The sequence below is a fragment of the Lethenteron reissneri genome, chromosome 53, assembly GCF_015708825.2.
Source record: "Lethenteron reissneri isolate LAM-NWPU_2019-01 chromosome 53, ASM1570882v1, whole genome shotgun sequence".
NCBI classification, from domain to species: Eukaryota; Metazoa; Chordata; class Hyperoartia; order Petromyzontiformes; family Petromyzontidae; genus Lethenteron; species Lethenteron reissneri.
Genome location: NC_083831.1, coordinates 2,593,241 through 2,617,177, shown reverse-complemented (window position 1 = coordinate 2,617,177; position 23,937 = coordinate 2,593,241). Strand labels below are relative to the sequence as shown.

General features: G+C 54.2%; 1 protein-coding gene across 3 annotated transcripts in view; it reads left to right on the top strand.

Annotated features, from left to right (window-relative positions):
• Window positions 1-1,384: 1,384 nt before the first annotated feature.
• LOC133356287 (E3 ubiquitin-protein ligase pellino homolog 1-like) overlaps window positions 1,385-23,937 on the top strand; it is a 45,056-nt gene continuing 22,503 nt past the window's right edge. Inside the window, exons 1-3 of one of the 3 annotated variants that reach the window (XM_061573719.1) lie at window positions 1,385-1,441; window positions 18,708-18,934; window positions 19,564-19,693. In XM_061573719.1, the coding sequence (XP_061429703.1) occupies window positions 1,394-1,441; window positions 18,708-18,934; window positions 19,564-19,693 (405 nt within the window). In that variant the 5' untranslated portion in view covers window positions 1,385-1,393. Of the gene's footprint in view, window positions 1,442-4,794; window positions 4,858-18,707; window positions 18,935-19,563; window positions 19,694-23,598; window positions 23,724-23,937 lie in introns of those variants that run through there. The other 2 variants (XM_061573720.1, XM_061573721.1) reach the window with 2 other exon arrangements.

The window sequence follows — 23,937 nt, the reverse complement described above, 5'->3', positions numbered from 1 at the left end:
CCGGTCATCTCAGTCGGTCATCTCAGCCATCTCAGTCATCTCAGTCAGTCATCTCAGTGAGTCAATGCATGTCAGCGGGCGTGCGGCACTTCACGGGGCCTGAAGGTGCACTTAGCCTGGCACAGGCGGCGTGGCAACATCACCGCCACTTGGTTGGCGAATGGAGTTTGTTGTTGTTGTTGTTGACCTCCGTGTTCCGTGCCAGGCCTTTATAGGGGGGGGGGGGGTTGCTCGGCTCGCTGAACTCCCGAACGGGCTGCACTTGCCCCACATCCACTCAGAGTTCGGCGCAGGGTGCTACCTGGGACAGCTTTGTCTGCGGTTGCGGGCAGTGCCGCGTTGTGGCTCGCATCCAGTCGCCCGAGTGGGGGTGCGGGCCCCCCCCCCGGGCCCACACCCCCACCACCCCCCACCACCCCTCACCCCCCCACACCCCACCTCACCCCCAGGACCCCCACCACCCTCACAAACCCCCCCACCACCACCCCACCCTCACAAACCCCCGCACCCCACCCCCACTACCACCACCCCCACAACCCCCCCACCCCCACCACCACACCCACCACCCCCACCACCACCCCCACCACCACCCCCACCACACCCACAACCACCCGCACTCCACACGCCACCCCCCACCACACTCACAAACCCCTGCCCCCCACCCCCAAACCCCACCACCACCCCACACGCCACCCTCACAAAACCCCGGACCCCCACCACACCCCCCCATCACCCCCACCCCCGGACCCCCCACCACTCTCACCACCCCCCCACACCACCCATCACCACCACCCCCCACCACCCTAACCACCCCCCCCCGCACCCACCCCCCACCACCCCCACCACCCTCACCACCCCCCCCCCGCACCCACCCCCACACCACCACCCCCACCACCCCCCCAGCACCCACCCCCACACCCCCATCACCCCCACCACCCTCACCACCCCCCCCCGCACCCACCCCCACACCCCCATCACCACCACCCCCCCAGCACCCACCCCCACACCCCCATCACCCCCACCACCCTCACCACCCCCCCCCATCACCCACCCCCACACCCCCACCACCCTCACCACCCCCCCAGCACCCACCCCCACACCCCCATCACCCCCACCCCCACCACCCTCACCACCCCCCCGCACCCACCCCCACACCCCCCCCCCACCACCCCCACCACTCTCACCACCCCCCCAGCACCCACCCCCACACCCCCATCACCCCCACCACCCTCACCACCCATCACCCCCACCACCCTCACCACCCATCACCCCCACGACACCCCCCCACCACCCCACCCCCACACCCCCATCACCCCCACCACCCTCACCATCCATCACCACCACCCTCACCACCCCCCCACCACCCCCACCCCCACCCCGCGTGCACTCCTCAATGCGCGTTCCGGGGCGCCTTTTGTTGCAGACGTCTCGCGCCTCAAGGGTGAGTTGGACCGCTCGCTCGCTCGCTCCTCACCCGCCACACAAACACTCGCCCCTCACCACCCCTCACCACCAACAACCTCGCTCCACCACCGAGGGACGACTCGACGCGACTCGCCATAAACAGAGAAATGTTTCTGTGATTTGAGACGAGTTCGGCGGTAGCCCCCCCCCACCCCGAGTAGGCCTCATCGAGAAGGGACAGCCTCGGGCTTGCCTGAGCTCGCCCGCCCGGCGACGAGGCGCCTCGCCCGGGGGCCGCGCTGCGTTTCGTGGCCGTGGTTATCGCGATCGCGGTCGCCGTACGCGCCTTGTGACACGTTCAGCGGATATTTTACCGCAAATACGAATTTAAATGTTGACTTGAAACTTTCGTGACTGCAGGAATTAATATTATTAGTTTTATTTTAGGTATGTTCACGTAGATAGAAACATATACATCTACGCGACTAGACCGAACGAACCAAAGAATATGCAAACACGAAGGCGCGTTCTTGTGCCAAGGTTGCGTGTGACCACATTTTGGCGTGACTTTGTTGACACTTTCGAAAGTGCAATACGCCTGCGTTGAAAGCGCAATACGCCTGCGTTTTAAACGCGGGCATTGCCGAGCTAAGCGCCGCTGTGCTGTATTGGAGGAGTGAGTGCGACACGTGTATCTGTGTGTGTGGGGGGGCGCGTGTGTGTGTGTGACACGTGTCTGTGTGTGACACGTGTCTGTGTGTGTGTGACACGTGTGTGACACGTGTCTGTGTGTGTGTGACACGTGTCTGTGTGTGTGTGACACTTGTGTGACACGTGTCTGTGTGTGTGACACGTGTGTGACACGTGTCTGTGTGTGTGACACGTGTCTGTGTGTGTGACACGTGTCTGTGTGTGTGACACGTGTCTGTGTGTGTGACACGTGTCTGTGTGTGTGACACGTGTCTGTGTGTGTGACACGTGTCTGTGTGACACGTGTGTGTGTGTGTGGGACACGTGTGTGTGTGTGTGGAGGGGACACGTGTGTGTGTGTGTGGAGGGGACACGTGTGTGTGTGTGACACGTGTGTCTGTGTGTGTGTGTGACACGTGTCTGTCTGTCTGTGTGTGTGACACGTGTGTGTGTGTGACACGTATGTCTGTGTGTGTGACACGTGTCTTGAGTGTGACACGTGTGTGACACGTGTCTGTGTATGTGTAACGCGTGTGTGTGTGGGGCACGTGTGTGTGTGGGACGCACGTGTCTATGTGTGTGCGTGTGTGACACGTGTCTGTGTGTGTGTGTGAGACACGTGGCGGTAATGTAGCGGTTAGCGCGCTGCACTACGAAGCCGGCTACCCGAGATCACGGCCAACACCAGTGACGATTATTTGAACCGATCCTGGGCCTCCTCCCCTAGGTCTACTCGGCCTCAAATCAGTACAGGGTGCGATATATAAACATCGGCACGAGGGAGACAAAGGCGGCCGGGCGTTGTGTTGGCTACCTCGTGTGCCGTGCCGGCCTTCATCGGTGCTATACGGGGGATATTTCTCTGTGTGACACGTGGCTATCGGTTTAGTCTTTCTCATTTACCTTTAAATGTCCCTCCCTACCTACATCATAGTGAACACATTACGACCCCATATAACACTCGCTCACTCGCTGTGTGCAATTAACACGTTAATGAAGGTGCACACAGCATGGGGAGCGGTGATGTAGTGGTTAACAGGGCGACAATATGCTTACGAATCAGCGAATGCAGGGGGCTATTTTATTATTCATCGATTACGAATCAGCGAATGCAGGGGGCTATTTTACTGGTAGGAACGAAGTGGACCAGACCACCAATAGATTAATGTGTCCGTCCGTCCGTCCGTCCGTGGGAGGGGTGGTGTTGAGGGTGGTGTTGGAAATGAAAGACTACGAGTCTTTAAATCTCACAGCGTTTCTTGTCAAAACAAACACTTTGAATTAACGTTACACTAGAATACAGTAATTTTTTCTTTAACTCCTCTATACCCGGTCGATATCTCTGTACCGGTACTAAGTATTATTCCTACCAGCCCACCCCGCAGGGTCCTCTTATTATTCATCGATGAACTGTCTAAGTGACGTTCCCGATAGAATGTAAATTGATTACGACGATCGATATTGATCGGCGTGTATTGGGAATGTAATCGGATTTTATCGGGTGTAATGAATGTTTTGCGACCTAGGAGCGGTGGTGCAGTGGTTAGCGCACTGCCCTACGAACCGCCTGCATCATCAGTGGCGAGTGATTCCCGGACCCGTTTCTGGCCGCCAACCCTTCAAACCCACACTGGCGGTGGTGTGGTGAAGTATGGTCACCACAAGCCCCATAATCCGTACGGCTTGGGCTTTATCCAGCAGTGGATAAACAAAGCGTCTGTACTTAATCACCTTTTTTTTTTATCGCAAAGGTTAATAACGTGCATGCTTTTGGTATAGGTTGTGTGTGTATAGGTTTTTGATATAGCGCATATTGTAAACCTGCTCATTCAATATTCGTACACGTGCACTGCTTCCGTTGTATGAACAAATAAGAATAGGTTTGACCCGTTCTGGTAATAAAACAGGAGGTGTTAAGATGTTCAAACGCCAAATAAAAACCTTTTGCAAGGAATACAGTCTGCATTAACCACGTACTCGTGGTGAACATGCAAACAAACATGCTCGGATAATATATGGGTATTGTCTTTGAGAATGATTGGCCCGCACCAGAGACGGCAGCTTTCTTTAGGGCCTTGTCTCAGCAGTGTCAGACCAGAGGATGCCAAAATGCGAACAGCACAAGGACAATGCACTATCAGAGCATTTCTAGCTAGGGGTGAGCAGCTATGAAATGGGATCTTTTTTCCAGTATCAAAGTAATAATAATAGTTCTAGATTTGAAGTTTTCGTGACTGCAATGATCCATACTTTTTTTTTGGTAAAGTCCCGTAGGTAAAAAATAAAATAAATAAAAATGAAAACAACTAAACTACAGCAATTTTGCTGTGGCGGTTCCACCTGGGGATGGAGGCTTGTGTTGCTTCCGAAACGTCGTGATTTAATTTAGTTGTTTTCATTTTAATTTCTTTAATTTTTTACCTACGTGACTTTACCGAAAAAAACATAAAGTAGTAATAATAGGTTTCACCCTTGATGTTTTATTGGCAGAAAGGGTAAAACCTGTTATAATTTTTTCATACTTTAATACTGGCAAAGCGGTCCACCTTTATGCTTCAGTTGTGTCGAGTGCATGCAGTCACGCAGGTGGAAATGCAGTTAAGTAGCTGATTGATTAATGGGGGTTTTTCTTACCAGTACCGCCGGACAGTCCTCAAGCTTTGTACTTATGTGTACCGCCCTTTGTCAACCCATTCCTGGATGAACGCTTCTCCACGTCACGCGGATTTGTCCGTGGCTGTTTGACCGTACCTCTCCACGCCGGTCAGTGTACACGTGTGCACTCGCCATCGGTGACTTCCTCTTCAAATGAGCATTGGGTGCTCATCCCTCCCATTTACAGCCCTGAGCCAGTGGTGGGTATTCCACGTTCCTATGGCAGGGGTGAGTCTGTCCACAGCTTAACCAACTGTCGACTTGCCTACAGAGCGGCGTCTCGTTTTTACAGACCTCGGAGAGATAACCATACCTCGGAGAGATAACCATGCCTCGGAGAGATAACCATACCGCACCAAACTTGTCGGTGTAGATGAGTGGGCAAAGTGTCAACAATTCAAGGTGGTTAGCCCGTATGTTTAAACCCTTTCTTGTTCGTCCGATGTGTGTTCTCCTCTCTCTTTCTGTGTGAAATCCGACACTTGTGTTTCGCCACGCTCCCGCATAGGCTGTTTATCCCAGGCCCTGCTCTGAGCAGAGGAGGGAGAGGCCGCATGGTTTCTCTTGGCAGGTGGCTCTCTCACCCTGCCTCGAGACAAAGGCTGTCACCCGCGATATTCGTGGAAGATAAATATCTGTACGTATGCATAATAGGGTTGGGTTTTTTTGGTTGGGTTAGATCGCGTAAGTATAAATTTGTGTCATTAAAGCCGCCACCCCCGTCACGTAATCAGTGTGCCAATTCGATGTGAGTTCAGCACACCGGTGTGTTGGAGAGTAAACCAAGGTGTGAAAACCACAGCAAGAAAATTTTCTTGCTGTGGTTTTCACACTTGATGATGATTGCTTGTGTTGCAATCGAAACGTCGTGAGAATTTTATTGTTTTATATTTTTATTATTTTATTGTTTCTCTTCTACGTGACTTTACCGAAAGAACCAAGAATGCGAATCCCTGCAGTCACGAAAGCTTTAAGTCAAAACGTTTCGCCGCTAATGAAAACCATCCTCGTGAAGCAACAGCCAGAGTCGTGGAGAAATCCTCATGTTTCGGTCTTAAATAATTACCGGGCGAAACGTCATACTCGAATTGTAAATGTTTACTCTCCAACACACCCGTGTGTTTGCTGAACTAATAACGAATTGCCATGTTGTGTTTGCGTGACAAACCTTGCTAATCGGCTTTGTCAGGTGGAGGCGGGTTTAACGACAGATTTATATTTACGCGATTTAACCAAAAAAAAACCTCATTGATAATATTGGTCGCAAAAGCCTCTTACTACGTGTACGTACTTTGTGTGTTTTCACCCGTACACGGGCAATCGCTATTGCGATCGTGCGATAGGCAGCGGATCGGGCGCTCGATGAAGCTGCCTCGTGGCTTGGCGCGAGTGGGCACGATAAATAAATAGCTGGCGTGATCACGACATGGCTCTTTGACGTTGGCGTTGCATGTGTAAGGCTGTTAATGCCGGCGGCCAACCCTTTGTGTGTGTGTGGTAGCCTGCCAGAAGTCGTAACGACTTCACAGGCAGGCCAAGTTTATAAGTAACAGAGCCACTGACAACCGACTTGGTCGGTGACGCCACCAACGGATTGGAAGGCATCGGAGCATTCGAATTTAGATTGGTGCAAAGGGAAGAGGCGGGAATATTAAAATAATTAGTGCTCACAATTTCGATTTAAAGCTTTCGTGACTGCAGGGATTCATCTTCTTGGTTTTTTCGGTAAAGTCACGTAGAAGGGAAATAATAAAATAATAAAAATAAAACATTAAAATAATACAATGATTTTATTATGTTTTATTTTTATTATTTTTAAAATATACTAATAAAAAATAAAACATAAAATAATTGTATTATTTTAATATGTTTTATTTTTATTATGTTTTATTACTTTATTATTTCCCTTCTACGTGACTTTACCGAAAAAACATAGAAGAAAAAAGTGCTCACAAGTATTGGCATCACATCTGCCCCCCTCTGGAACGAAACAGGAAGGTTCCTTCACAAATGTGGCTGTCGCCTGATGAAGCTAGTTGTGTAATTACTGACGAAACGTCGTACTCCGATTGTAAATGTTGTAGTTTTGCTCTCCAACTAGTAACGAATTGGCCACGTTCTGTTTACGTGACAAACCTTACTAACTGGCTGTGCCGGGTGGTGGCGGGTTTAACGACACATTTATATATTTACACAATCTAACCCAGCACCAAAAAACCTCTGTTATTACATGCATTTTATTAACTCACTCTGTCTGTTGTTGTATCCTCAAATCTTGAAACTCAATTTTTACCCACTTCCCAATGTGGTATCGACTGCAAACTTGGTATTCGTATGTCATACTGATGACAATACTATATTCTATCATTGAAAATAAAAATATATTTTTTTACATGATTTTTTATATGTTATGTTTCGGCTTGGGTCTAATTGTCCACGCTCAACTGACGTTGGCCTTAAATGACCACGGTCCCTTACGTTATGGCAAGCCTCGGGGCCACTTCCTGGAGTCGTGGAGTTCTTCCATTACTAGTATGGTACATTTCATTAAAGCGTGTTTAAATTTTTTTTTAAATATTACTTATGGTTGATAACTGTTGGGAAAGGGAAAAGGGGATTGGAAGAAAGGTGAGAATCTTCTAGAAAAAGGGGGGGGGGCGAGAAAGATCTCGGGGCGCATTCGGGAGTGAAGCCTCTATAAGTATGGTCTCTCTGTTTCTGCACATTATCTGCAGATAAACAATAAAGTTGAGCTCGTTCGAAGTCCTTTTCGCGCATGTCGGCCAATGAGGGCTGTAATTCAGACATCAATTACACTGGTCAACAAAAAATACATTTTTTTCTGGCCTGGACTTTTTAGACTAATTTCAGGGTGCTGATTCCAAATCTGATGACAGATTTGCTATATCACATCTCATTTTTATGCTATCGGCATACCCCATTTTCATTGATTTTACCTGAAATTAACTCTGTCACTTATGATTGCAAGTTGTTGCGAGTCAGTGACTGCTTTAGTGTTAAAATATGGTGCTGTATATTTAGAATAGTGTGTTTATAATATCATTTTATGTAGATATCCACATTTATTTAATATTTTTCTTCCGCAGTTTTTATTGAAAATGCAATATTTGATATCTCAAAAACCTGATGCGATAGACAAAAAACTGATGCCAGATTTGGAATCGGCACCCCAAAATTACCTTAACACCATTGGAATACCTTATGCCAGAAAAAGTGTGTTGACCAGTGTTTTTATTCATCCACCTCGCTCGCGGGATTCCACCGTGTGGAGCGTGTTCGGACTGACTCGCTACGTCGTCCACGCTGGGATGGGAGCAGCGGTGGTGGGTTCTTGCTTCACGTAGCCAGCGCTTGTGATCAGCCGGAAACCGTTTGGGATTCTGTTCCGGGGACTTATTTTGGGACCCATCCACATCCATCTCGCCTTATGTTGTCCTCCCAATCTTCATGAACCCGTTCATTGGATTTTAATAACATCGGGTATAATAATAAGATGTGCTCATTATGGATAGGCATACCTCTAATCTAGTGTTAGTGCCTTACGCCGGTAATCTCTACTCCAAGCCAGTCCAGCAAGCGTCCTGAAAAATATCGAGAGAGATATTAAACCCTTTGTGCGTGCCAAACCCCAACCCCTCATGTGCCGTGACGGCCTTCATAGGTGCTCGCTAACAGCACTTGTCCCAAAAGTCTGTTTAGGCTATAAGGCGGGTATTTGTCTTTGTGTCAAACCAATGACTTCCTCTATCAAAAACTCGTTTTAAAAGTTTTTTTTAAACAACGGTTTTATTAACAGCTTCGTTTAACTCGCGGTCTTTGAGAAGTGCGTCAATAGCGCCTGAGACACGCGGCGCCTGCGTTTTGTGGGAGACGATTCGACACTTTAGGGACCGCGGCGTTTTTGATCTACACACAAATATATATAAATAATAAGGCTCATAATCAACGTTTTTGTGTTAGATCGCGTTATTTATAAATGTGTCGTAACCCTCCACCACCCGACACGGCCAATCAGTAAAAAAGTGTCACGTTGACAAAAGACAAAATTGTAAATGTTGTGGTTTCACGCTTCAACACACCGGTGGGCTAAAGCAGTGAACTATTTGTCTTTTGTCAACGTGACACTTTTTTGCTGATTGGCCGTGTCGGGTGGTGGAGGGTTACGACACATTTATAAATAATGCGATCTAACCCAAAAACGTTTATTATGAATAATATTGGTCGCGAAAGCCTACGTGTAAAAGCAAATAATAAGGCGTCCATACAATATGTAAATTGCTTTAAAGTAGCGAATTAACTGATTGATGCCGATTTTGATACAAGCATGCATTGTCACCGGATCTGAGCACGTGTGCAAAATGTGGAATTGATTGGACAACGGGAAGTTGACGAAATTTTGATGACAAGATTTGACCAGACAAACAGAGGAATCAAGTTAAGTAAAATCGTTGAATAAGCCACAATTTTCTAAAACGAATTATCTTTTGACTTGTGTAAGGGTTATACAGATAGTCCCCGAGTTCCGATATTTCGATCTTACGATGGCGATACGACAAAATTGTAAATATTTTAAATTTCGCGCGGCAGGCAAACGCAGCAGCGTACGAGGTACGATGCTGTACGTTGGAACGCTGCCGGGATGTACGCATCTCTCGCCTTTCTATTAAATTGCAGTTCATATAGGTAGGCTAAGAATTTACCTTGTTGTTTTACTTTACATTTTACTGTGCAATACAGCAGAGGTGTGGACTCGAGTCATGTGACTTGGACTCGAGTCAGACTCGAGTCATGAATTTGATGACTTCAGACTCGACTTGGACTTGCGTAACAATGACTTTGTCCCACCTCTGAGGTGTGGACTCGAGTCATGTGACTTGGACTCGAGTCAGACTCGAGTCATGAATTTGATGACTTCAGACTCGACTTGGACTTGCGTAACAATGACTTTGTCCCACCTCTGAGGTGTGGACTCGAGTCATGTGACTTGGACTCGAGTCAGACTCGAGTCATGAATTTGATGACTTCAGACTCGACTTGGACTTGCGTAACAATGACTTTGTCCCACCTCTGAGGTGTGGACTCGAGTCATGTGACTTGGACTCGAGTCAGACTCGAGTCATGAATTTGATGACTTCAGACTCGACTTGGACTTGCGTAACAATGACTTTGTCCCACCTCTGAGGTGTGGACTCGAGTCATGTGACTTGGACTCGAGTCAGACTCGAGTCATGAATTTGATGACTTCAGACTCGACTTGGACTTGCATAACAATGACTTTGTCCCACCTCTGCAATACAGTATTGTAAGTAATAAATACATACAGTATATAGTAATAGGTTTTTACCCTTTCAACTGGTACAAAAACTGACACCTTTTATACAAGGCATCATGTTTGCAATAACCACAACACAAGCAGTCAAAATGCAAACAAAAAGAAACAACTCTCATGATGATAATGATATGCACTGTCCTTGAAGTTGATTGGTGCACACCCGAGACAGCTTTTCTTAGAGCCTAGTCTCCATTGGTGTTGGACCAGATGACGCCAAAAGGCGTACAACTCAAAGACAGCGCACTATCAGAGTATATAGTTTTTACAGTACGGTACTGTAAATTGCTCTGTTTTGCTAAATTATCACCATTCTTTAAGACTCCTGGGTAGGCTAGGCCATCTTCGACTTACGGTATTTTTTAGACTTACGATGGGGTCGTCATTAGCATCTCCGTCGTAAGTATACCTAAGCAACCTGTTTATGCAGTCTTGCTTTATATTGTATACATATATACAATTGCCATTTTTATAGGTTTATAGTGCCAGAAAGGCATTAAGTAAATGACAGAATTAATTGATGGTGTGTGTCACTGAGAAGTAGTGAGTTTCAATTGTAAAACGTCGCCAACTTTGTTGAGAGCAGTCGCACGCGGCTGATTCACGTTAAACAGAAGAGTGCACTCATTTTCACCGCACCCATGGACTACGGTCATTCACTAGTTTCTCGTAAATAAGGTGAGTAATTAATTGGACGGCTCATGGCATTGGCGCCACGGTGAGGGGGAGAGGGGGAGGGGGATTTTCCGGAATGTTCTAGTTATTGAGGTGTGATACGTTTCATTACCGCCTCCAGCGTTCCAAGTAAACTGTTGGGACTTCGAGTAATTGACCCTCCGGTTCGGGCAAACAACAAAGATTAAATATCCCCGGTATAGCCTGCAATAGACTGTTGGGGCAAGTGCTGTTAGCGAGTAGCACCTATGAAGGCCGGCTCGGCACACGAGGGGGCGGGTGGCCAGCACCACGCGCGACCGCCTTTGTCTCCCCAGTGGCGATGTTTACACACCGCAGCGGGTACTCATTTGAGGCTGAGGCGATCTAGGGGAGGCCCAGGACCGGTTCAAATAATTGTCACCGGTGTTGGCCGTGAGCGGGAATCTAACTCGGGTCGCCGGGTTCGTAGTGCAACGTCGTGCTAACCGCTACACTACCGCTCCCCAGCCAGTGTGGACGCATGGTGAAGGAGATACATTGCCAGGGAGTAGGATGAAAGTCGTGAGTAATTTAAATAGTACTGTACAATGTATTGTGATTAATAATACCTCCTTGCTCTGTTGCAGATCCACGATTTCTGAGATGACTTTCACACACTTTATGCAATCATCTGTCACGCGTTATATAGTTCGCACCTCCGGTTAGCCGGACTCCATCTCTCACAGAATTTCGGATGCTAGATCCGACCACCCATTTCCCAGTTTAAACTTAAACGAAACTATTTTTTTTAATCTTTTACCAGGTAAGGCCCACTGAGCTATGTAGCTCTTTTTCAGAAGCGACCTGGCCACAATAATAGCTCAACGTAGTGGGTTAGCATGTGGAAATGTATTGCAGCCAAATACTCTAAAACGCACGTTGATTCTCAATGTGGATGGAGGGGAAAAACCGGAGGACCCGGACAACATGGGGAGAACATGCAAACTCCAAATATAACAACAGGCATCGTCGGGTTCGGTGTCGAACCCACGATCTCCTGTATACCAGGCGTGGCAGTTAACACCATGCACCAGGGTCGGGATCAAACCCACGACCTCGTGTATACCAGGCGTGGCAGTTAACACCTCACCACCATGCAACTCCAAATATAACAACATGCGCCAGGGTCGGGATCGAAACCACGACATCCTGTATACCAGGCAAGGCAGTTAACACCTCTCCACCATGCAAACTCCAAATATAACAACAGGCGCCAGGGTCGAAATCGAACCTACGACCTCCTGTATACCAGGCAAGGCAGTTAACATCTCATAACCACCGTGGCGCCCCTGGCGTGGGTATGAGCCGTCAGCGGCCCCGTTAATGCAACTGGACGTGCCGTTGCGTAATGCGCCACCCGTCCAAGCGAAATGGGCAGTGCCCGGCGGACGTGGTCACGTGGCCCGGATTCACTCCGCCGGATGCCCGTAGTCACAAAATCGCACTCGGATGCCCGACTCACAAGCGAGATGTGCGAGTGCGCGTGCAGGCACGATGCCAAATACCCGTTTGTTGAATTTGCCTAGCCGGCACGGTGACGTCGTTGCGTAGGTGTTTGTAGAGATATCGCAAATGCTGCTTTGCTATTTCTATTTATGAAAGTATGGCATTGGTGGGCGGGGGTGGGGGTTGGCATTTTGTGGGTAAATGGTTGGGGCGCGGCTTGAGGTTTCGGGATGGGGTTTGGAATTACCGAGAGCGACGGCTTTCGTTTGGCCGCGTGGTCGGGAGAGCACGAGTTGGATTCCGGACGGGGGGAATGGGAAGATCGGGGAGGGTTGGGTTGGAATGCGCGCGGTCGAATAGACACGGCTTGAAGTAACGTCAAGTAAGGATTGGGGCGAGCAAAACATTGTTTGGTTTAGGTTAGTGAGTAATGGTTCGAGCCCAATCTCCCCCCCCCCCCCCACTCCTCTAAACTCAGGAACACAGCGTTCGGGATTTCTATCCGCGGAATTTCTGTTCTCCCCCCGCGGCCCCATTACGTCACGGTTTGTGCTCTGTACCGGGCTCCTACTGACGTGTAATACAGTGATCCCTCGTTTATCGCGGTTAATGGGGACCGGAACCCCTCGCGATAGGTGAAAATCCGCAAAGTAGGATTGGCCCCCTAGGAATTTCCGTATATGTGTGTGTGGATACCAGAATGTTTAAAATATGTATATTTATACTTTATATATATATATATATTACTTAAATCTATTTAATTATAAAACCTTAATATTATACATTCACTCTCTCTCTCTCATACGATACGTATTGTGGTGTTCTACACTCACCAATGACAGTAGTATCTTGAGACTTGACTCCAGTAATGACGACGACGACGATGACAATGACGATGACAATGACGATGATGACAGACCTGTGCAGTTCGATGAATGTGATGATGAATGATGATGATGATGATGGTGTTACTGCACAGGTATAATAATGAGGCCTTTAAATCAGTTCGAAAAATCCGCGATGCACTGAGGCCGCGAAACTTGAACCGCGAAGTGGCGAGGGATTACTGTAATAACAAAAATTATGATTCAATATAAGGTAGGTGAACAGGATAGGCGTTGTTGTCGTTAGCCTCTGGGCTCTAGGGGATTCTATATCGGGTTTTCGAGGAGTTGGGTTGGTGCTGAGTCAGGCAACGGGAATTGGCCAGGCCGTGAGCGTTACCGCGACACCAGGGAAGTGACTCACGCTGCTGCTCGGTGAGTAACACTCGCTCCCCCACCGTGCAATCACTCGCAACGCTCCCCCACCGTGCAATCGCTCGCAACGCTCCCCCACCGTGCAATCACTCGCAACGCTCCCCCACCGTGCAATCACTCGCAACGCTCCCCCACCGTGCAATCACTCGCAACGCTCCCCCACCGTGCAATCACTCGCAACGCTCCCCCACCGCGCAATCGCTCGCAATGCTCCCCCACCGTGCAATCACTCGCAACGCTCCCCCACCGTGCAATCACTCGCAACGCTCCCCCACCGCGCAATCGCTCGCAACGCTCCCCCACCGTGCATCGCTCGCAACGCTCCCCCACCGTGCAATCACTCGCAATGCTCCCCCACCGTGCAATCGCTCGCAGCGCTCCCCCACCGTGCAATCGCTCGCAATGCTCCCCCACCGTGCAATCGCTCGCAGCGCTCCCCCACCGTGCAATCGCTCGCAATGCTTCCACCCCCACTCCCCGGCTCTCCCTCGTGCCTCGGTGGCATTGGGAGTGTGGGGCACTGGAAGAATCTCGCCACTGTTGGGAATGTGGGCCGCGGTAATGTTCATGCATTTGCCGCATGAACACAAAACGGTTCACCGCAAGTACAGAACTGTGTCCAGAGCAATAAACGTCCCGTTTTTTTGACCTCCGTGACTGAGCAGTGAAGGGAGCTGTCACGGCGGTGTAAGGGGGGAAAGTTTCTTAAATCCTTCCTGCCGCCTCTGTCCCCGCCCAGCAGTGCAAGTACGCGTGGTGGGGTGAAGTGTGGGTACGCCTGGATCTCAGCGGTGCCAGCTTTGACCTCCTACCTCTGACCTCCAAACTGCCAGGACGGCCCTGCAGATTGCGTTGCCTTCGTCGATCCGTGCGCCACGAAGAAGGGCCGTTGCCCGATACGTCGCCTGTTGTACACTCTTTTTTCTGAGGACGCCCGGGGCGTGATCTTTGAGGAATGCGTCGACTTGCTTTCGCCAATTGTACTTTCGCGCCGCTGCTCACGCAGCAGCAGCAGCAGCAGCAGATAATTTGTGCCATCTTATTTTGCGATAGTTATCGCACGGCGGTTTTGGGCCAACGCCAATCGGCTCGCGGCATTCCCCCCCTGCTATCTTTTGACTCCGGCCGGCACTTAGCCCCGACAGCCGGGCGTACCTGCACCTCCCCCCCCGCCTCCACAGCTGTTGCAAGGCCATACGAACAGCTCATTATGCGGAAATGCGGAACATTCCCGCTCCCGAGACTCGAGCTGCTCCCGCTCGGAAGTTTGGGATTTGGTGGTGGCGGCGGTGGTGGTGACGGCGGTGGCATCTGTTGGTGTAGTCCCTCTCCGCCTCTCCCCCCCCTCTCTCCTAGGCAACAGGTGCGTGGGTTGTGTGTGGCTTTGGCACACTAGGGGCGGTGGGGGGGCACAGCTGGTGCATCCGCCAGTCATCTCATTCATTCAACCCACGGCACCTGAGTCTGTCCCGTGACCTCCTGTCAGCGGGCGTTCGACACTTCACGTGGCCTCAAAAGCGCACCTGGCCTGGCACAGGCGCCGTGGGGGGAAGGGGGGGGGGGCCTCGCCTCGTTATTATTGGATAACCGCCGAGGGTCACTCTTTGACCCTCCCCGGCCAAGGCGGCTCAGCTGCAGAGCTAGCAGAGCTCGCGGTCGCGAGTTCTCAAACCCAGGTCTGGAGTTCGACTCGGGCCCATGGTCCCCCTTCCGGGGTCGATAAAATAGCCACCGCTTTGCGGGGTAGTCGGCAGCGTTGGTAATTCAACTCCGTTTGGCTGCGGACGGCGCGCGTGCGACTCCCTCGCCGGCTGCCGCTTAAGTCCGGCCTCCTTCCACACGGCCTTCCAGAGACCAGTTGTCATGTGGATAGACTTCCGTCCGTCACGTGAATGTGGAATCTCTCACCACTGGCTCTGCCGTGCCCAGTCAGCAGGTCACCAACCGATGCCAAGCCATAATAAAGGGTTTTTTTTGGGGGGGGGGGGGCAGTTAGATCCCGTAAATATAAATGTTCCGTTAAACCCGCCGCGCGACACAGCCAGTCGGTAAAGGTTTGTCACGTAGACAAAGCACACGTCGTGGTGTGTTGGAGAGTAAACCCCACAACGTTTACAAAGTGCAGCTGAGTAGCCGAAACTCGCTTGGATTGGGGCCCTCCGTTAGGAGGCGGTTCCCCAACCCTGGCTCGTGTAATGTTGAACTACCTCGCCTGGTATACAGGATGTCGTGGGTTCGATCCCGACCCTGATGCCTGCTGCTGTATATTTGAAGTTTGCTTGTCTCTCTCTGTGGTCGTGCGGATTTTTCTCCGGGTCCTCCGTTTTTTTTTTCTCCTCCGTTGAGAATCAACATCAAACTATTAGAGTATTTGGCTGCTATAAATTTCCACGTGACGATAATCCGCTTCGTTGAGCGATGATTTGCGCGAGCCAGGTCGCTCCTGAAAGAAGAGCTACGCAGCTCGGTGTGGGGCCTTGCCCGGGGTTTGCCATCGTCGTCGGGGTGGGGCATCCGTTGTTGTTGTTGCTGCTGCTGCTGTTATGGGTGATGGGGGCGCCCGCCAGGAATTTAATCTCCAGTCTCATCCGCCCGGCTCCCCCCCCCCCCTCCCCACCGAGTGCACTGCGATGGGTTTCCTGGAGCCCCGTGAAAGCGCTGGGCACTCTCTCTAAAAATAACAAACGCCAGCGGAAAGAACCCACACGGAGGTGACGCGCGCGCGGTACGTGTCGTACAATAATAGAGGCCGCTTCTCGGTACTGTCCCTCGACACCTTGGCTTGATGATGACAACGACGGTGATGATGTTGACGGTGGGCTGAGTTGAGGCCACTCGGTTTTGAAGCCACTGCGTTATACTATCGGAGCGCGTTTGTTTTGCATGTTTTTGCCACAAAGTATGTGTGGTTAATGCGGATTTGGTGCCTCGCAAAAGGGGTACCTGTTTGATGTTTGAACATCATAACACCGCCTCTTTTATTGCCAGAAAAGGTAAGAACCTATTCTTATTTCTCATCATTTTTGGATGCTGGCAACAAAGTTTCCATAGATACGAGTTTGACCCTTCACTCTGATTTGAACTCTCATATTTCTGAGCATCAGTTGAGCGAGTGCTCTGACCGGCCGATGCCTGGCAGCTGGCCGTCTGCCTGTAACACCGCGTTTCCCCCGAATCTCGTAACTCTGGAGTTTGAACCGGAGCTGCCGGTTGCTCCCCTCCCCCGGTAGCGCGTTTCCGGCAGCGAGGAGCCGACACATCGACCACCGTGCAGACACGTGAAGTCTCGTCCACGTGAAGACTCTTGAAGACACGACCACCGTGCACATGAAGACTCGTGAAGACACGACCACCGTCCGCATGAAGACTCGAGCAGGGCACGGCTGCTAGAAGGGATGATGGATGGTGGTGGAGACTTTCAAATTCACCGTAAAAAAATAAAAGTAGCTGAAAAACAAACTATGTCGGCTAACTCCCCAGTGCTACGTTGACGCTTCGCGTGGAACCAGGGTGGACCAAGCCTGGCTCGTGAGTGGAGTGGAGGCGCAGCGGTGAGCGCGCCGCGTGCCTCGCGACCCGAGTTCGACGGAGTGACGGCCAAAAGAGGCAAGAGGGTTTTGCCATCCGCGGCCGAGATGGTGTGACGAAAGCAGAATATGCATACTGGAGGAATGCGATGAGCTATTATTCCCTGTTTCACAGATGTCCCGTAGGGGCAGGTCATATCGTTGCTCGGCGAGACCGTGAGAGCACGGAGAGACCTTCATCCAGCAGCGGATAGATCGTGCCTCGTGACGATGATGATGATGAGAAGCCCACGGCGACAACGCTGAGCGGTCACGTGACCTCGCGTCTCGAGCGGCGCGTGGCCTTTAACCTCCTTGGTGAGAGTTGAACCCCGAACCTGTCGATTCCTCTCTGGTGCCGGCAGCAGCGAGAGCAGCTGCAGCGTAATTGACGCTGAGCGACTTGCTGCTGTGTGGTGGTGGTGGTGGGGGGGATGGATGAGAGGGGGGTGGTGGATGCGGGGGAGGGCCTGAGTAGCAGCCCACCGGCGCACATCCATCAGTCGGACGTTCCCGTGGGACACAATGGCCCGTGCCTGCTGCGTCGTTACGACGGGTCGGTAGGGTGGTGGTGGTGCGGTTGAAACACTCGCGCCTCGCACCAAGACGGACCTGGGTTCGATCTCTGATCTCGTGCGCCGCCATTCTTTGCATGGGTTTCCTCCGGGTTCCCCGGTTCCGTTGCGCGTCGGTAAGGGAGTACGGTGCCATCGGCGTTGACCCAAACATCGCAATGTGGCATGGCCCTCCTCAAAAAGACCCTTTGGACTGGGTGTGTCTCTCCTGGGTAAATGAGTAATTTGTTGTTATTGTTGTTTGCAAGGGAGACCTGCGCCGGGCTGTGAATACAAATTCCTGGGACGTCGCGGTGGAAATGTAGAAGCAGCTCACGAATTCCTCCAGGGTGGTTAATCTGCGCGAGAGCATGGTAATACGTGTGAGTGTGTGACGGTGCGTGATTAAGTGCCAACTCGGCACAGTAGGGGGCACAAGTGGTGAATCATCCAGTCGTCTTGTCAGTCAACGCATGACACCTGGGTCTGTCCAGTGACCTGCCAGCGTTTGACACGTCACGTGGCCTTAACGTGCACATAGCCGGGCACAAGCGCCGTGGTGACTTCACCGCAACTGAGTGGCGAATGGCGGTTGTTGTCGTGAGCGAGAGTGACTAATTTGCCTGCAAGGGTGGGAGCGGTGGCGCTACGAAAACCCGGCGACCCGAGTTCGATTCCCGGCCATGGGTAACATCGGTGGCGATTATCCGAACCGGCCCGTCCGCCCTCCCGTAGGCTGACTCGGCACTTAAAATGGGTGCTTTGGTGCGTGTCGCGTAACTATCGGCACCGCAGAGACGCAGGCGGCCGCGCGTGAGTGCCGTCCGCACCAACCCCTCCGTGCGCCAAGGCGGCCGCGACAGGGGCCCGCGACGGTCTGTGCGGCCTACGGGCAAGTCCCGCACTCGCCCCGACGCCCTGTGCGGGCTGGAGTCTGGCTTCGCGTTGCTTTACCGGAGCTCCGAGTTCTCCCCACACCGCCACGTCTGTCCGCGTGCTGTCCCTGCGTTGTTTTATTTCTAACGACGGTGTGACCGTCTCCCCCCCCCCTCACCCTCTGCTCCCCCTCCCCCCCTTCATCCCGCAGGGTCGCGATCGATCGCCCGGTCGAGATGGACGACGCGTACGGCGTGGACGAAGGGTGACGGACGCGTTCCCACGTCCCCTCCCTCCCCCCCCGCTCCCATTCCTCTTCGCCGCCGCCGCCGGGCCCCGCCGCTCCGCCTGTGCCCCCAGGCCCATGTCCGGCAAACAGGAGCCAGCCGCCACCAGCAGAGGAGACGCCGTGAAATACGGAGAGCTCATCGTCCTGGGGTGAGTCTTGCCCCGGTGGGGGGGGGGGGGGCAGGGGGCGGTGGGGAACGAGCGCTTCGGTCGGCGGCCACGGCGATAATAAGCGTAGAAAGGCGGTTCGGATCGGATGCGTCGCTCCGCTGACGGATGAGGGTCTTTTGGGGGGGGGGGGGGCATGTTTGACCTCCACCCTCCCCCCACCCACCCCCAATGCTTTGCCGCACCGGTCGGTGGTGGATTTGGCGAGGGGGGGCGGGGTGGGGTTCGGGGGGATCCCGAGACCGGAGTGGGGAATCGCTCTCGGCGATGGTCGGCCGCGAGTCGAGTGGGAGGCGGTGTGGTCACATGATCGCGGGGAGCAAGAGTTGTGGGGAGCGGTGGCGCGGCGGTTAGCGCGCCGCGCCACGGACCCGGTGACCCGGGTTCGATTCCCGCTCACGGCCAACACCTGTGACGATTATCTGAACCGGTCTTGCACCTCCCTTAGGTCGACTCGGCCTCAGATGATCCCCTGGTGCGGCGTGCGAACATCGGCCACCCCCTCGTGTGCCGTGTCGGCCTTCATGGGCGCCCGCATTCAGCACTCGCCCCCCAGAAACCTGCTAGAGGCTAAGCGGGTGGTGGGATGTTTGTGTATGTGGCTGGCGCAGGTACAATGGCTCGCTGCCGGATGGAGACCGGGGCAGGCGTAAGAGCCGCTTTGCGCTCCACCGCCGAGCCAAGGCCAACGGCGTGCAGCCCAGCAGCTCGCACATCACCACGGCGATGCAGGAGTGCAAGGTGAGTGACGGGGCCGATCCTCACCGAGGTCCGTCACCCCACCACTCATCCCCACCACTCACAAAGCCACACACCCCACCACCCACGCACCCCACCACCCACGCAACAACTCACCCCACCACTCATCCCCACCACTCACAAAGCCACACACCCCACCACCCACGCACCCCACCACCCACGCAACAACTCACCCCACCACTCATCCCCACCACTCACAAAGCCACACACCCCACCACCCACGCACCCCACCACCCACGCAACCACTCACCCCACCACTCATCCCCACCACTCACAAAGCCACACACCCCACCACCCACGCACCCCACCACCCACGCAACCACTCACCCCACCACTCACCATCACCACTCAACCGACCACGCACCCCATCACTCATCCCGCCGCTTGCCCCACTACTCACCCCACTACTCACCCCACTACTCACCCCACCACTCACCCCATCACTCACCCTATCACTCACCCCACTACTCACCCCACTACTCACCCCACCACTCACCCCATCATTCACCCCACTACTCACCCCACTACTCACCCCACCACTCACCCCACTACTCACCCCATCACTCACCCCACTACTCACCCCACCACTCACCCCATCACTCACCCCACCTCTCAAAACACAACTCACCCCACCACTCACCCCACTAGTCACCCCACTACTCACCCCACCACTCACCCCACCTCTCAAACACAACTCACCCCACCACTCACCCCACCACTCACCCCACTACTCACCCCACCACTCACCCCATCACTCACCCCACTACTCACCCCACTACTCACCCCACCACTCACCCCACCACTCACCCCACCACTCACCCCACTACTCACCCCACTACTCACCCCACCACTCACCCCACCACTCACCCCATCACTCACCCCACCTCTCAAAACACAACTCACCCCACCACTCACCCCACTACTCACCCCACTACTCACCCCACCACTCACCCCATCACTCACCCCACCTCTCAAACACAACTCACCCCACCACTCACCCCATCACTCACCCCACTACTCACCCCACTACTCACCCCACCACTCACCCCATCACTCACCCCACTACTCACCCCACTACTCACCCACCACTCACCCCACCAATCACCCCATCACTCACTCCACTACTCACCCCACCACTCACCCTACTACTCACCCCACTACTCACCCCACCACTCACCCCATCACTCACCCCACTACTCACCCGCACTACTCACCCGACTACTCACCCCACCACTCACCCCACCACTCACCCCATCACTCACCCCACTACTCACCCCACCAATCACCCCATCATTCACTCTACTACTCACCCCACTACTCACCCCACCACTCACCCCACCACTCACCCCATCACTCACCCCACCTCTCAAAACACAACTCACCCCACCACTCACCCAACCCCTCCCCCCTCTCACCCAACCACCGCCCCCCTCTCACCCAACCACCCCTCACCCAATCCCCCCCCCCTCACCCAACCACCCCCCCCTCTCACCCAACCCCCCCCCCCTCACCCAGTCCACCTCCCCCCCTCACCCAACCACCCCCCCTCACCCCTCCCCCCCCTAACCACCTGACCAAGTAGTCCCGCCCCCTCTGCACCAAGCTCCTCCCCCTCGGCCTCCTCACTGCCCCCCCCCCGCCTGTGGTAGCCGTGCCGACGGCGGTGAGTGAGGTGAGACGCGCAATGCCGGCGCGAGGGCAACCGCCGACCAATCGGCGTTCGCGTTCTCCCATCATCATCACCGAGCGTTCCTCCTCCACCGCCGCCTCCACCGCCGTTCCTCCACCGCCGTCACCGCCGTCATCCATCGTCGGTGGCGCCGCCGCCAGGCAAACGATGGCCGTGTTTGTTTCACCGCGACGCAGGGCGGAGGTCACCGATCGCTTCCGTACCGTTGCCAGCGCTTGCCCCGGCAGGCGATGCGGGCTGTGTGGGCTGTGTGGGGCGGGGAATCTTTGTCTCTGTGTGGTTCCAGCCGCGGAGGCCAAGGTGAATGCGATTCGCGGACTTCACTGACTGCAGTCCGTTTGGGCGGCCGCACATGAGATGGTTCCACCGCTCCCATCCCCACGTCCTCCGGGACGAGTGCCCCGCCCCTCCCTCGGGCATCGCGACCATCATTGGACTCGACCATCGTCCCTTGCCGGCCGCTGACGATATTTGACGTGACGTCTCGAACTTCTAGCGACCGTGTGTGTGTGCGTGCGTGCTCGCGTGCGCACTCGGGACGCTTATAAAGGTGCCGCGTGGGATGAAATGGGCAGAACGGTCCCAGGGTGGCGGAGTGACGCTTTTGGCAACCGCGACGTTGAGCCGCGAGAAGCAGACGCGCTTCCCGTCGGTTGCAGCGCCAACCCACCGCGGAGAAACACGGACATCCGCTAAATACACACACACACAGAGAGAGACCCCCTTCGTCATCTCCGCTGCTGGATGACGAGCGGCTGGCTGTGCCAAGCCGTGTCGTCCGTGCGTGCGGCGGTGGCGGAGGGGTCGATTGACCACGTTTCACCAGGCTGCTGGTCAGTGCGGGTTGGTGAAAGTGGCGAGCCGTGGACGTTGGGAGCGTAGAAGTACAGCGCAGTATTTTTTTGCTGCGCCGCCCTCAGCTGATGTCGCAGTCCACGTAGCCACCCTGTTGTGTGCCCGCCCGCCCGCCTAAGCACCGCTGTCCAGATGTCGCATCTTCCTCCGTCGTTTGGAAGGCGGGTGACCCAACGTACGATGCGATTTGTAGAAGAAAAAAAATCGATGGCTTAGCCTGTGACGTGAAGGCACTGTTCTACGGAGCGTGTCGGCGCAATGAGGATCTTGCATGCCGGGATGAGTGGCCCTCGCTTAAATACTTCAGCATCCCCCCCAAAGCACCTCGGACGACATCTCACCTTTGACTCCTGCGTTTTCCCCCGGCGGCAGTCAAGCCCAGGTTGACTCCCCAAACGGCCAACCATCCCCTAACTCGGCGCAATGTGCGCGCAGCGCCAGCCTGCCGAGTTGGCGCGGGCTGTAAAAGCAGGGAGGGGGGGCCGTGCAAAGCGCTGGGAGCTCCCGTTCATAAGAGCTGGACGCGGCGTGATTTATTATGCGTGATTAGCTCATGCGTAATAATCTCACAATCGAATTTGCGACGGGGCTATTGCTCTTACCAAACCCCGCTCGCAAACGTGGCCGCGCGCTGTGCGGCCGTAGCTGCAGCCTCGTGCCCTGCCGGCGCCGGGTGCTCCCACGAGGTTGCGCTGGCACCCCCAAAGCGTCAGAAGTCTTTGGCGACGGCGCCCTACTGTTGCCGTCGCGCTCGCCCGCAGTCTCTTTGAGTCCAAGCGGACGCCGGGGGGACGTCGCTGTTTTCGTAGCCGCGCGTGCGCTCTCCCGGCCGGTTTCCAGGGGTCTCGGCCAGCCCGGCACGACAGCCCCTAGCGTGATGAACCCTCTCCCGACGCGAGAGCCTGGCAACCTGGGCGGGGTGAGGGGGGCCCCCTCCTGGCTAATTGCTCTTCCTCTCCGAGACGTCTGCGCGGACCGGCTCGGCATCGTTTCACCGTCACGCTACCACGAGCGACTCGCGGCCTCATCCTCGACAGCTCCCACCAGCCTCGCAAGCCAAGGGATTTGTTCACCCTCCCTCGCTCGCTCGCCCGCTCATCGTCAAGATTATCAAGCAACACTCCACAAACCACTCCACGCCATGCCACGCCGTGCCACCCCTCCACGCCGCCCCTGTCCACGCCTCGCCCCGCCGGCTTTCCGCGGGACCCGCGGAGTAAGTGTCACGCGCCGCCCCCTTCCCCTCCGCCCCGCCTCCGTGAACCCCGATTGCCGTTCTTGCCCGCGAGAAGTCGGTGCCTGCTTTGCGGTTTTCACGAACGATCCGCTTGTGTTCTTGCAGGTTGGCTAAGTGGCACTCGCCTTGCACGAGGGGGGCCCGGACCGAGAGGCGGCACCCCCAAAACTCGCTCGACCCCACAGAGCCGGTCGGCCTGTGAACCCCCCTGGCCTATGGGGCCGTGGAAGGTTTGTGCCGGGCGACCTTTCCTCCCAGCTCGGCTCGGGAGGAGATCGCTCGGCCCGCCGCGTTTCGCTACGCGCGGGCGGCTAATCCTCCCCCCCCACCCCCTCGCGGACGCTGGCGCGACGTCGACCGAGCGTCGCACGATAACAACGACAACAACAATAATAACAACCATAACGTTTCATTTGATATACGGCCTCGCACGTTCGCCGCTGG